This window comes from Pseudopodoces humilis, chromosome 12, assembly GCF_049639895.1.
Source record: "Pseudopodoces humilis isolate 2021_Gansu_Grassland_sample_001 chromosome 12, ASM4963989v1, whole genome shotgun sequence".
NCBI lineage: Eukaryota > Metazoa > Chordata > Aves > Passeriformes > Paridae > Pseudopodoces > Pseudopodoces humilis.
The window spans coordinates 17,160,984-17,174,583 of NC_142211.1; the positions used below are offsets into that span (position 1 = coordinate 17,160,984).

Genomic DNA, 13,600 nt, shown 5'->3' on the forward strand with positions numbered 1-13,600 from the left:
TAGAAGCTGTAAATCACACCATATTTTAACCTTGGGTTCTAAAACCAATTATTGCAAGGCAACTTCTGTTAAACACTTTTTCTCTCTCTTTTTTTTTTTTTTTCACTTTCAAAGAATCACAATAACTTCTCAGTAAAATCCTAAAAACTGCAATTGCATAAACTCATAATTACTTAAACCACAGAATTAACTCTAAAATGGTATATAAAAACATTTTGAAAACCCAATAAATCATGACTTTTTAACAAACTAGGTACAATCCCGGCGCTTCTTCTTAGAGAGGGAGCGGGGGGGGGTTTGACTGCCCGCCCTGCTGCTGCTCTCTGCTGCTGTTATCTTTCTTCACATTCTCTACATACTCTCGCAGAGAGGAAAAACGGAGAGAAAGAAAAAAAAACCTCACAAAGTTAACTTTAATAAATGCAGTTTTTTCTCTCAATCTCTCTTGTTGTTCGCCGATAGAGGAAAAAAGGGCACGATTTTACAGAAGCAGGCGATGTTACACGAAAAGTCTCTCACGGCCAGGTGCTAACAGCGGCGATCATTGCAGCTTATCAGCATGGCCTTGGAACTTTTCTTGCACTGCTTCTACCCCCAGGGTGCCTTTGTTCTCTGCTCACACCTCGCTCCCCCATGTCCCCCTGGTTCGGGTGGAAACCAGTCTAAATTTGGCTTCTTTTCTTCCAGGGTGGTAAAGATGGAACTTAAATAAGATTGTAATGTTAAAAGCAACTCCAAAAATGAAGCAAATATTTCTGGATGTATCACATCCTGCCATAACTGAACAGATTCTGTTCGTTGTTTCAGCGTTCGCTGTGGAACTTTTTTTTCTCATTATTTTCTTCTCTTTGACTCTCCCTCCCTCTCTCCATGGGCAGCATAGATAGGAGTACTCGCCCAGCAGTGGGAGGTAAAGGCATCTGCTGCTGTGTCGCAGGTAGAATTATGGAGCTCACAGCCTCAGCATACCTCGCTTTTCTGATTTTAAGGTATTAATTACAGTCTGCCAAGTTCGACCGAGAGACAGAGTGTCCTTGCTCTTTTTCGTGATTGCCGTTTCCCATATCAGAGCCGATATATCAGTCCGTTCTTGCACCGCAAAAGCAGTGATGGCACTACTAAATGCCCGTGACAATTAGCCCATATAATGAGCATATCCAGGTCCTTTTCCTGGGCTGCTTCGCCTCGTTTAACGAGGATGCAGAGAAGCAGTTTATCTGCCGCTGCAAATTCCACATCCATGCTGACAGCAACCCGCAAGGGGGAAGGTTGCGACCCTTCTACCACGCCCTTGCCTGCCTGGGCCCCCTCCAGCAGCCTGAATTTCCACGTCCTACCACTCCGCGTCTCACCGCGCTCAGGCTGCCTAGCCGGTGCCGATCCAAGCCTGCGACGTCTAACTCCCAGATCCACTCCGCTGACTCCAAAGCCCCTCTGCCCGCAGGGGTGTCCTTGGTCGGAGCGCCAAATGTTGAAGGACCCCCGAGCTATTCACCAGTCTTCACAGAAGTAATTGTGAATGCTGTTTATTTCTATCTTTAGCACACCTTTCATAGGGTTCTACAGGGTCTGCGGGCAGAGTAAGCTACTATTGGCTAACACACACAGGTTTACATTTTTTCTCCTGCACACAAGGATATTGTTTTGCTTTACTCTCTCTTCTGCATGAAGGTTTCAAGGACTTTAGCCTTTAATATCACGACTTATTTCAAAGGCTGGTTTGTGCATACAGGCCTTTACTAATATATAAAATATAGCAACAGAAATGTTTTCCCAGAACTCATTATAAAAAAATCCGCCTCTTCGGGGAAAGGTTATGGATATGTATAGGCTCTTTTGCAATTACCTTAAATGTGTAACATCTTTATGTATAAAGGCAAGGTAAATCACCACAGTGGTTGCACATTTGTGGTGGAGCCCAGCGCTGAACAAAACATACCTACTCTACAATCCTGCTGGTTGTGGAGTCTCTATTCCGTGTGACGCTAAGAGTGCCCTCAATCCCACTGTCCATGTTGCTGACAAAGATGTTAAATAAAACCAGTCCAAATACTGACCCCTGAGGAATGCCACTCGTCACTTCTCTCCAGTGGTGGAGTATAAAGGTTTGGGGTTTTTTTATTTATTTCCTTTAGGACTTTCTGGTACATCTCTTCAAATCCCTTTTCATTCATTTTCTATAAGTGTTTTTTAAATTTTACTATCAATTAATTTTCTTGTGGTGAAGACTATTGGCAATTGAGAGAGAGAGACAGGGACAACTGAGTGGTGATCAAAATCCAAATTTACTGTGGGTTACATATGCTTATATACCATTCTAGGAAGGCTAGTAATTTTTTACTACAATGATTGGGTTAACCATTATACAAACAAGCTTATACATTTTTGCAACATCTCTTCTACTTGCAGAAATTGATTCAATCTTCTTTCCTGCTTCCAGTCTGATCCAATCCTCTTGCAATCTTCAAAGCTCTCTTTGTTCTTGCCAAGGCATCCTGATTATCAAATCTCTTATGCTAATCAGGTCTAAAGTACTCTCTGTCTTTCCAAAATCTCCCCTTTCTCTTTCAACTAAAAACACTTTTTAATGGCCTTATTAATTAACCTCTGCACACATTGAAGCAAGCAAGGTATCATTATTAATACAATTACTATCAAAATCAACACATACATACCCATCCCAAAAAAAATCTTTTAGCCAGGGTGCTAAATCCCAGCCACTAAATAGGTTATCCAGCTAAGATCCAGATTCTAACCTTAGTTTAAACACACTGGCCTTTAGTTGCTGTATGCTTTTATGGATAGATTCTGAATGATCAGACAGGTTCATACAATGCATTCCATCATTGAACAGTTCAAAAAATTAAAAACATATAGTGCTTTCTGTAGTCTTTCAGCAGGTGTGTTTCCAGCTCCCCCTTCTGTTGAACCAGGAGATGCTTGAGGGACCCATGGGTCTGCTCTATAATGGACTGCCCTGTGGGTAAGTGGGGTATGCCTGTTTTGTGGGTAGTACCCCATAAGGAGAAAAAATTGGCAGTTTTACTGGATATGTATGCAGGGCCATTATCTGTTTTAATCTGTTGCAGCATTCCTAATGTGGCAAAGGCAGCAGTGAAATGACAGCAAGGATCCTTTGCTGTTTCTCCTGTGTGGGCTGAGGCAAACAGAGCACCTGAAGAGGTATCAATAGAAGTGTTAGTACAGGGTTAAATGCTTCTGAAAATCATGTACAACTAGGCCGAAAGAATGCTTGGTATTTGGGATAGTTTAACAAGTTGGGATGTGTGAGAAATGAACTTGTAAAAATTCGTAGAAAACTAAATAAATGTATGTAGCAATAATAATATAAAATATAAAGTACAGTGTGGCCCACAAGCCCTTCCCAGATCTAGTCGCGAATTCCCACTCAAAAGATAACGATCCTAGCCGGCGCCCATCAACGGAAAAGAATAGACAGGACATGGACCATCAGACTGACAGGGACAGGCTCGGCGCCCATCAACGGAAAAGAATGGACAGGACATGAATCATCAGGCTAACAGGGAAAGGCTCCGACGAGATACTCATCACCGGACCTGAACACCCCGCCTTGCAGGCCACCGTTGGGGGAAGCAATCAGGTAGACAAAGGGAAAAAGTCCAGCCGAGATATCCATCAGCTCCAACCCGGATCCAACCATCCCATCCAGATGGCCTGAGCCACAATGAAATCAAGAAACACCCAGAACTTCTTTACATATGAGGAGACTCTGTCCGGACGTCTATTTGACTCTATTCTCCAACGCCAGGAAATCAATTCATACAACAATCAAGGACCCTTGGTGAATGGTGCCTGCCTGGAATTTGGCCTCAAGGCACAAAACCCCTATAAAAACCCCGGACAGTCTACCCTCCTTCGTGGATTTGGGAACACCTATACCTTTGGGTATAGACCCCTGTCCACCCAGCGCTGCGCTGTTTATTTTATTGTGGTTTTTCCTCATTGTTTATTTTTTTATAAAAATTGTTTTATAATAAATTGTTTTTTTATTTAACCCAAATCTGCCTTTGCATTTATAACAGGATGTTTATAGTAACAGGAATCAGTATTAGGAGTTTCTAAGATACCTATAGATAAGATTCGTACATGTTCGTACAAGCTTGGGCTAAGCTCTAATGAAGCAATATCAATAAGGTTGTTATAGTGATTGGTGATTACTGCTACAGCTGAAATTGTATAAATATGTGCACCTTGAACAGAGATGATGGAGCTAGATTTGGGTCGCTAATACCCCTAGTTCCCGTGCGCTTCAATAAAGCACCTGCATATAATCTACCTGTGATTATGTGTGTTCCCAAACGCTAACAGAAGCATGCACAAATTTCAAATGACCAAATTCAGGAAAGTGTGCCACATCTGTTTGCCAAATGTTTGTAGTCTCTGTAGACCTCTCGGGTTGACCCCTGTGTTCACATTAGGAAGAGAGCAACGCTGACAATCAGGACACATAGCAATAATACTAAGAGCTTGTGCCTGAGTGAGCTCAAAATGTCTTATTAAAGCCCCAGCATTCTGGTAAAAAAATGAGTGACTCATTCTAGGCTGTTCTGCTTTGGTAAAATATGTTGCACTGGTAGGGTTAACAAGTCTGCCTGGGTGTTGCCTTCTGTAAGAAATCCCGGCAAATTAGAATGCGACCTTATATGCATCACAAAGTAAGGAACAGTCCTTTGATCTAAAATAAAAACTAGTAGTTTCAGCCACTGAAAAAGAATATAATTTTTAACTTGCTTTAAGACACAGGCTTCATCTCTAGGCACAATTCCTGTGATGTAGGCAGAGTCAGTTATTGGGTTAAAAGGTGTGCTGAATTTCTGAAACACTCTGGTCACAGCAGCCAATTCTACAATCTGCGGAGACCCTTTGACAACAGTGTCATGAATAAAATCTCTCAAGAAATCCACCCTGGTTACAATACAGTGTTTAGTTATGTACAGTTAATGTTCTTATCCCATTTGTAAACCTTGTTTGTTGTACCCCCTGTTTACTCCGATGGTTATTAGTAATGTTAATTACTTACCAGTTTTTGAAGTGTTTTAAGAGTTCTTATGAGACATTCCTCTATCCCTTTCCCTTACTTCCCTGCTACTATGTAACAAAGCTGCTCCCATGGGGGCTGGGCCACACTAACAAAAGCTACCCATTAAAGAGGTATGCCATAGAACAAGGCAACTCCCATGAGAGCTGTGCCACACTGGAACAAAGCAACTCCCAGGGAGCTGTGCAACCAAGTAATATGCAAACTAAGGCATGCAAGACACTAAAACAACGAGCTAACAGAGGAATAAAAAGACAAAGAAACATATTCTAGCGAGCTATGATGAAAGATCATCTCCCTGCATCACCTAAGCCTGCTTAGAAACCATCTTCCTGCATCACCATGACCTAAAGATGATTGGAAAGGACTGACCCCCCCCCTAGACAACAAGCCAGAGCAACAGGCCTCCTGGCTACTCTCATGAGGATGGAAGCCCCAGCTCTGCAGTGTATGCTGCAAAGCTGAATTGTGCTTTCTCCTTGGAGCTGCCAATGTGGGAACGGCCATGGTGCAAGCAACCCCTCGGCCCCCCCACCCCAAGAGTTGAATCCTAATAAAGGCATCAAACAGGAGTCTTGTCTCCTGGCCAATTTCTTTCAAACAGCAATATCAGATTGCCAGGCTCCGGTTTCAGAATCACTCCATACAATCACTGATTTATGGGTTTTCCCAGAACCATCTGTTAATATTTGTTGTATTGCATTATGTTACATGTTACATTCTCCCCCTTGTCCCCCCTCTGATCTGTGGTTGTGTTGGTTCCTTCCCCCTCACTCCTCCCCTCTGGTTTCTCCCCTTTGGCTGTAACCTGCCTTTCCCCACCCCCTTTTCCTCTGTTCAAAAGTTCAGCGTGAGAAATTCCTCGTCCTTTTTCTCCCCTGGAACCGTTCTGGGATTAAACTGAGGGACACAGTCCTGGGAAGAAGAAGTCTCCTTTGTCTTTTACCTTTTGTCCTTGCTAAATCTCCTCTCCCCCTGTGGACTGCAGCTACTCGGGCGACTTCCTGGGGATGAGAGCAATAGGATATTAGCAGTTGATGCTCCAGCGTCCGGGCTTCTCAGACCCCCCCACGGAAAGCTGCATATCCCCTGTGGATTTTACAAGCCTTGGATTCGTCAACTACCTTGGAGCTACAAGCTGTATTTTGCACAGCCTAAGCTTACAAGGGCCAGACCAACAGCCTTCCCCAGCCCGGGAAGGTCAGTCTCAAGAAACAGAGGACTTTTTACACAGCCAGAGACAGCCGGGGACACAAGAAGCGGTGAGTGTGTCCGCCACACGCGGGGCAGGTGGGCACAGCATGCAGGCGGTGCATCCATTTTTTGTGGCACGCGAGCGGACAGGATGCTGCGTGGTTCTGGTGGCTCGGCGCCGCACGGGACAGCCACGTGACACAGGCACATGCGGGCGCCACGTGGGCACCCTGAGAGCCTGTGTTTCCCAGCTCTGCCGCGTGGCAGCCGTGTGTTTTTTGTTTCTTTCTCAGCGGGCGGCGGGAAGCCACGTGGTTTCTGGCGGTCCCCGGCTCGGTGGGAGGGGCGGCAGTGCCCCCCCACCACAGCTTTGGCCACGTGTTTTTAGCGGCTCGGCAGAAGCAGCTGCAGTTGAGTTTAAAGGAACCACGGGTTTCTGGCAAGCAGTTGGTCCCTTATCCCGGTGTGTGGGGGGGAGCCGAACTGAGAGAATCCTGCCAGTGCTGGCTGTCTTGTTTTTGCTGTGAAAGAAGGTAGACTAGTTGTGCAGATAGCTTTTAACATCGGAATGGGCTTACGGCAGTCTGCGCACGAAAGGAGTTTAAACTCCCAAGTGTTGGAGTCTGAGATACAGTGTGTGCCCTTGTTTCTGATACTTAACTCTAAAATCCAGAAAAACACTGAATTTCATATAACACGAAATTCATGAGCATGTTTTCATGGTGATACATGAGAACAACTGTTACAGTTAAATAGAAAAGCTAAAAGTGTGAGTGTGTAAATTAGAGTTTTCTTAAGTCACTGAGTGAAAAAGTTAGAGTTTAAGTTAGTTTAGAAAGCAAAAGGCAAAATAGAGAAATTAAAATGTTATTTCTTTTCCTTCTTCTTTCTTCTTCATGTTCTAGAAGTTTTTAGATAATAAGTGATTAGACAGAAAATGCCGCAGTGCAGCACACAAGTGATGTCATTAAGTCATTAAGAAAAATAATATACGTGTCTATTGTTAATTAAGTAAAAATAAGTATAAAGATAAAAGAACTGCGTAGTTCAGGGCCATTTTGTGCTTTCAAAACCAAAATAAACCACAAAACCATTCTGTACCATAAAAAAAAAAAAAAAGCCAGTTACAGTGAATTAACCTTGTGCAGCTGGTTTAGAGAAACCTACCAAGTTTTATAATGACCTTCTAATAAACACAAAAAACAAGATTCTAACGAGCTCGAGAGTTTTCTTCAAACCTAGAAAACTGAAATAAGTGGGGCTCCCCACGAAGGAAGATCCCAAAAGAGCTCAGATCGGAATAAACTGAGAAATCCAAGAAGAGAAAAAAAAATACAGAAAAAGTGCAGCAGAATCAGATAAAGAAAAAAAAGAAACGAAAAAGAATTCTTTAGAGAAAAGTTACACCCAAGTTCGGGAGATTTTAAGTAGTACAAATGTTTTCTAGAACTAGGTTGAAACAGTTTATCTGTTGGCAGTGCCGACACTTTCCACAGCTTGAACTGCTAGATGTAGATTCTGTCTCTTCTTGGGACAAGATTGGAAACTTCTTAACCCTTAAAGCAGAACAGACAAAGTTGCTTCCACATTTCTCCCATTGTTCCTTTGAATTCAGAAAGAGCTGGTTAACAGGGAAGTGAAGGGACAGTTACAGCAGTTTCCACCTGTTTCCCCTAACCCTTCTTTCAAACCCTCTGCTCCTGAGCTGAAGGAGATACATGGAGCAGCCCGAGAAATGCAGAAAACCCAGCTTGGTTATAGTTCTCCTGGTTCTATGTGTCTCTTTCTGCCCTCTGTCTCTGGTAGTTGTGCGCAGACTAGCAGAGATCTCTCCCTGCACCCTTTTACCCCAGTTGTTACTCCTCAGTTACAATGTTCTGTTAGTTCTAAAACTGATGATCCCCCCTATTCCCATGTGGCTGGTATCCAAGATGGCGCTGACCATGTGCCAGCTGGCCACGTGGTGGGACCCCCATCTTACCCTCCTTCTTCTTCCCATAATCCCTTCCACCCACCTTACCCCACCCACAACCCCTTCCTTCCCTCGGACATCCCTCCTCCCTCCACCATGTTCCTGCCCTGCATGACATCACCCTGTGACCCCGTCCCCAGGTGTTGCAATCCTGGTTGCCATGGTGACCCCATCCCCTCTCTGGTCTGTTGTTCCCAGGACCCCTTCCCCTTTTCCCATGGTGGGAGGGGTGGCTCTGCCCCCTGTTCCCATGGGGTAGGAGGCGGGTCCCCACCCTGTTTCTGCAGCGGGGGGGGGGGGGGGGGGGGGGGGGGGGGGGGGGGGGGGGGGGGTGGGGGGTGGGTGTCCCAACCCTACCCCCTGGGGAGGGAGGTGAATCCCCACCCAACTCCCGTGGTGGGGGGAGGGAAGGGGAATGGATCCCTGCCCAGCTCCCATGGGGGTGAGGCTGGGCCCCTCCCTGGATCCGGTGGTGGAGCAGGACCCCCCAGCCCCTGCAGGGGTGGGGGTGGGTGAGGGAACCCAGGGAATAAAGACCCTGGGGATGATAAAGATATGCTTTCAGCTGCTCCTGTAATATATATTTGTGAAAGGATTAATAGACATTATCAACCTGTCTCTAATCAAAATATAAAAGAAATTTGCCAAGTCAAAAGAGAATTTGGTAGAAATAGTGAAGTCCTTAAAGGAAGGGTGAGAACTACTTTAACATCTCATGAGTTAGTTCCAGCTGATTTTAGGGACCTCTTCCGGTGTCTTCTAACCCCCACAGAGTTTGATATTTGGAAAAACTCATAGAAAAGGTGCTTAAAAAGCCTACTGGTTGAGCTCAAGCAAAGCACCCAGGATGCAAAAGATGCAGAGGATAATGAAATCACTTTGGAACATCTGTGCGGGAAGAGGATGTGGGCTAAACCTGAAGACCAGGCTCGGGTACTAACAAAATCCATTTTAGATAAAATCTGGTGTGACAGAAAAGGTTTTTAACCAATTGCCAACGGTTGAAACCCAAGTCAGTTATGTTAATATTAAACAGTTGTCATGGTTTTAAAGCAGTAACTAAAAAATTATTAGAAAACTTACTTATTTCTTGTTGTGAGATATGGATTAAAACAAGAGCAAAATAGGCTTAAAACTTAAAAGGAACAAAGAAAGTTTATTAAAAAAATATTACAAGAATAAGAAACCAGAATAAAACCTCCAGAAACTTTTTTTCCCCCAACTATTCAACTATTCTTTTGTTTACATGTCAACATAGAGACAAAAAAAAAACTTTGGTGGTTAAAACAGTCCCAATTCTTGCTATAGTCTTCATCAGTCTTTGTAGAGAAACAGAAGTCTTCTTCTGCTAATCTATGGAGTTTTTCACAAGAAAACTATTTCCTTTATAGCTTTCTATTTCTCTGAGGCCAGCTGCCTAGAAATTCTGCCATCAGTTCTCTCCTCCCATTTCACATCACTATGAGGTGTGTTATGGGTCAAATGAGTCTAGGGATGTCATTTTTTAAGGATGAGTTATTCAAAGGCAAAAGTTCTCTTCATCTGTTTTTGTGAGCCTCTTTAAAAACAGAAGTTTTCTCTTTGCCTCTTAAAGGCCACAAATCTTCAACTATTACTTCTCCCCCTCTGTTCCAGCATCTCACAGTATCACAACCACTTCACCATTTGCTCAAAATCCACACTTTGAAACACTCCATTCCTCCCAATATACTTTGTCATGAATTAAAGGAGTTTTTTTTCAGAACACTACTGTCCATCTCCATAGCTTTAACAGAAAAATATTTCAGCTTATTAAAGCATCTCTTTTATTTCTCTTCCCCCTCTAAAACTTAATTCTTTTCTTTACTGTCTTTGATGGTTTCATGGTGTCTCTTTACATGTTGATCTCTCTCTCTCTCTCTTCCCCTCTCTCTGGGAAAAAAAGGATTAATCTGCAAGTCTCATCCGGGTAGTAAAAGAGTTAAGTCTTGCTCAAGCTGCAGATGTTCATGGTGTCAGGTTTCAGTTCAGTGGCAGAAACTGCAAACTGAGCCAGGAACCAGCCTGAGCTTGGCTGGCCCCGCTTTTCCCCCCCCACCCTCTGCCGCCTTGTCCGGCCTGGTGGGGGGGGGGGGGGAGGAGGCTGAGCCGGAGCCTGTTACCCCTTCAGAAGCCAGAAAAAAAGAGAGCCAGAGATTCCCGGGCTTACATCTTAAGGTAGGTGTTCACAGGTTGATCTCACTTTTCAATGGTTAAAACCACTGTCAGTTTTCAGAAATGGTCAGTTATTGGTCAGGAGAAAAAAACTCCCATCAGCCTCCTACAGTTTCAACTTCCTTAGCTCTCAAAGCTAATCGTAAAGGTACAGAACTTAATATATATAAAGCAGGCGATTAGGAATAACAGTATCATAAAGTCACCCCAGGACAAGAGTTTCAATCAGAAAGTTTTTTGCAGTTTGTTGACTGGCTTCGAGTACAAATACAAAGGCAAGTGGAAAAAACAGTGGCGCAGGCAGAACTGATTAAAGAGATGGCTCAAAGAAATGCCAACGAGGCCTGTCGCAGTGATCCTGGGACTGCCCATTGATCCTCCACCCACTATAGCATGAAGTAATCCTCCCTTTGCCCCCCGAAGTAATCCCAGCTGGCTCTGTCGAGGGGGGGGTCAGGGAGATTCTTCACGACCAAGAAAAAGACCAAAAAGGGCTGCTTCTCCCTCCGGGGTAACGGAGGATGTTTATTCTGGCTGGCTTCCAGGGGGGAGAAGAGGCCGGGTATCTCTTTCCCGGACTCTTTCAAACCTCGGGAGAGGGGCGGGGAGACATAACACCAACCAATGGGATAACATTTCAGGGACAGGGAGGGGAGGGGAAAAACACGTCACAGCTGCCTAGAGGTTTTACACAGAAACCAGGTAACTCCCAGAAATATGCACTACCACATCTCCACCTATTTTGTTATATATAATTAAATGAAAGGTAAGGAGCTTATACGACTTACTGACCTGAAGTGGCCCACCAATTCCCATCTGCAGGCTGGTGAGGGTTACTCCGGTCTGTCAACTCTATATGGTTGACATCTGAGGTAGCTGAGATTAGCTTAATTATGCTTCTGTACAGTATTTTGCTTAGCACTCGGAACACTAACACCGTTAGCAAAACAATGACTAGCAGTGACAGAATAGTTTTCACTACTGAAGCCCACCACCCCGAGAGTCCCCAGTTTTTAAACAGTCCATTGAACCAGTCATCTGCTTCTTGCTTGACTTTTCCGATCATGGTTTTCATCTCTCGGAGCGTGGCATGGATGTTAGGAGCTTTCGATGTCAGATTCATGCAGCAGAGACCCTCGAACTCCTGGCACTCGTACCCGTGGAGCAATAGGAGAAAGTCTATTGCAGCACGATTTTGAAGTGTTGCCTGCCTGGTAATTTCCTCATCTCCTAGGAGGGCACTTATGGCATTAGATGTTAAATTTGCTTGTTTTACCACCCAGCATTCTAGGTGTCCCAATTCACCTAGGGCTTTGGCTGCAGCCACCCAAGGAAGGAAAATGGATGCAGCAATTCTTTTTGATTTGGACCAATGGAAAATCTCTGAGTCACAATTTTCATCTAATTTTGTAACACTTCTCTTTTGAATTTTTTTGGTCAAATTGTTTTTATGGGTCCGCTGGCCAATTAATGTTTGATTGGGTGCTAACAGTGATAGACGCCCTATGGTACACGGCCCTCCGAGAAGACGGGATGGAATTCCTGCCCATGCACGATCCCCACAAATGAGGAACAGTCCTTTGGGGAGGCTTTTAGGATGTGTATGAGCTGAGGAGTGCACTTTGATGTAGCTTAGTACACGGCACCACCTTTTTGCTGTGAATTCTTCTTGATGTTGTACTACATGGTGGAATGTTTCTTTATGAGTTGGAGGACTGACCCTAAAGTGTACACAGTATAATGCTGGAGAGGAACCCAGCAGCTCTAACTCCTGGGGTTCCTGGGTTGCCTTAGGAAAATGTGGCAGCCACTCTTCAACAAGGTTTCTTAACTCTGCTTCTATTTGAGTGCTGTGTAATTTATTACCTGCTTCAGGGGTCAGTGTATTAAAGCTGTGTGTGAATTCATCATGCTGCAAAGGAATTCCTACCAGGCAGGTAGACATAGGATTTTTCACTGCTGCAGTAGATAGACATATGTTTTCTTGCTGGAGTGTTTGTGCCAGGGTCACCCAGATGATCTGGCGTGGCTGTGGGACGACCCAGGCTGCTGTCAGGCTGCTCAGTGCGAGCAGGATGACAGCAGGGTTAAGGCTCATCATGGATTTGAGTGAGGTAGGTTATTTCTAAAAAAAAAGGAAACAGACATTTTTTAAAACATATTCACAGTTAAAGTATGCAGGTCAGAGGCTAGAGGTTTCTTCTTGCTCTCTCCAGCGGCGTCTTCTCTTGGAAGCAACAGCCACTTGCTTCTCTTCTCTTCTTGCTGGTGCTGGATTCTTTGGAACAAAAGGTTTTACCCATTTCTGAGGAATCCATCGGGGGCCTGCAGGGGTGGATACACACGCGTAACCACACCCCCAGGTGACAAGTTCATAGGGGCCCTTGGTTTGCCAAGTTTCAGGGTCCCTGATTAAAACCGGTGGATGCTGTTACAATTTAAACTGATCACCACTGTTAAAATGCCGAGTTACAGGAGGATTCATGTTTTCAAATGAGCAGTTTAGGAAGTTAATGGTAAACAAAGCTTTACAGAGTTTCTGTTGTGAAGACATCCACACTGTCTCGCTACCTTGCCTGGCTAGGACTTGTTTGAGCGTCTGGTGTGTACGCTCGATTACAGCCTGACCTGTGGGGGAGTGGGGGATGCCAGTTTTATGTTCCACTCCCCACTGCTGGACAAATTCCAGGAACTCCTTGGATTTTTACGCTGGGCCATTATCAGTTTTAATTTCTTTAGGGATTCCCAATACAGAAAAGGCCTGTACTAAGTGTTGTTTAGCATGTACAGACTTTTCTCCTGCATGAGCAGAGGCATACACTGCTCCTGAGTATGTATCAATGCTCACATGTACATACTTGAGGCGACCAAAACTGGGGATGTGAGTGATATCTGTTTGCCACACCTCACAGCTCTTAAGGCCTTGGGGATTAACCCTGATGCCTAATGATGGCACTGCCTGGAGCTGACAATTGGGACAGGTAGCCACGATGGCTTTAGCCTGATCCCGTGTCAGCTGGAACTGACGCATCAGTCCTGGCACATTTTGATGGTATTGCTGGTGACTTATCTTTGCTTGTTGAAACACATCTGGGAGACATACCTTTTCAGCTGGGGCAGCAAGGGAATCCACCTTCCGGTTCCCCTCAGCGATTTCACCT

The 13,600-nt window shown here is 44.6% G+C and overlaps 1 protein-coding gene across 1 annotated transcript; it reads right to left on the reverse strand.

The window, feature by feature from the left end:
- Nucleotides 1-11,223: 11,223 nt before the first annotated feature.
- LOC148183446 (uncharacterized) lies at nt 11,224-12,537 on the reverse strand. Its single transcript, XM_088061366.1, has one exon. The coding sequence runs from the start codon at nt 12,535-12,537 to the stop codon at nt 11,224-11,226; it is 1,314 nt and encodes a 437-aa protein (XP_087917492.1).
- Between the last annotated feature and the right edge of the window lie 1,063 nt (nt 12,538-13,600).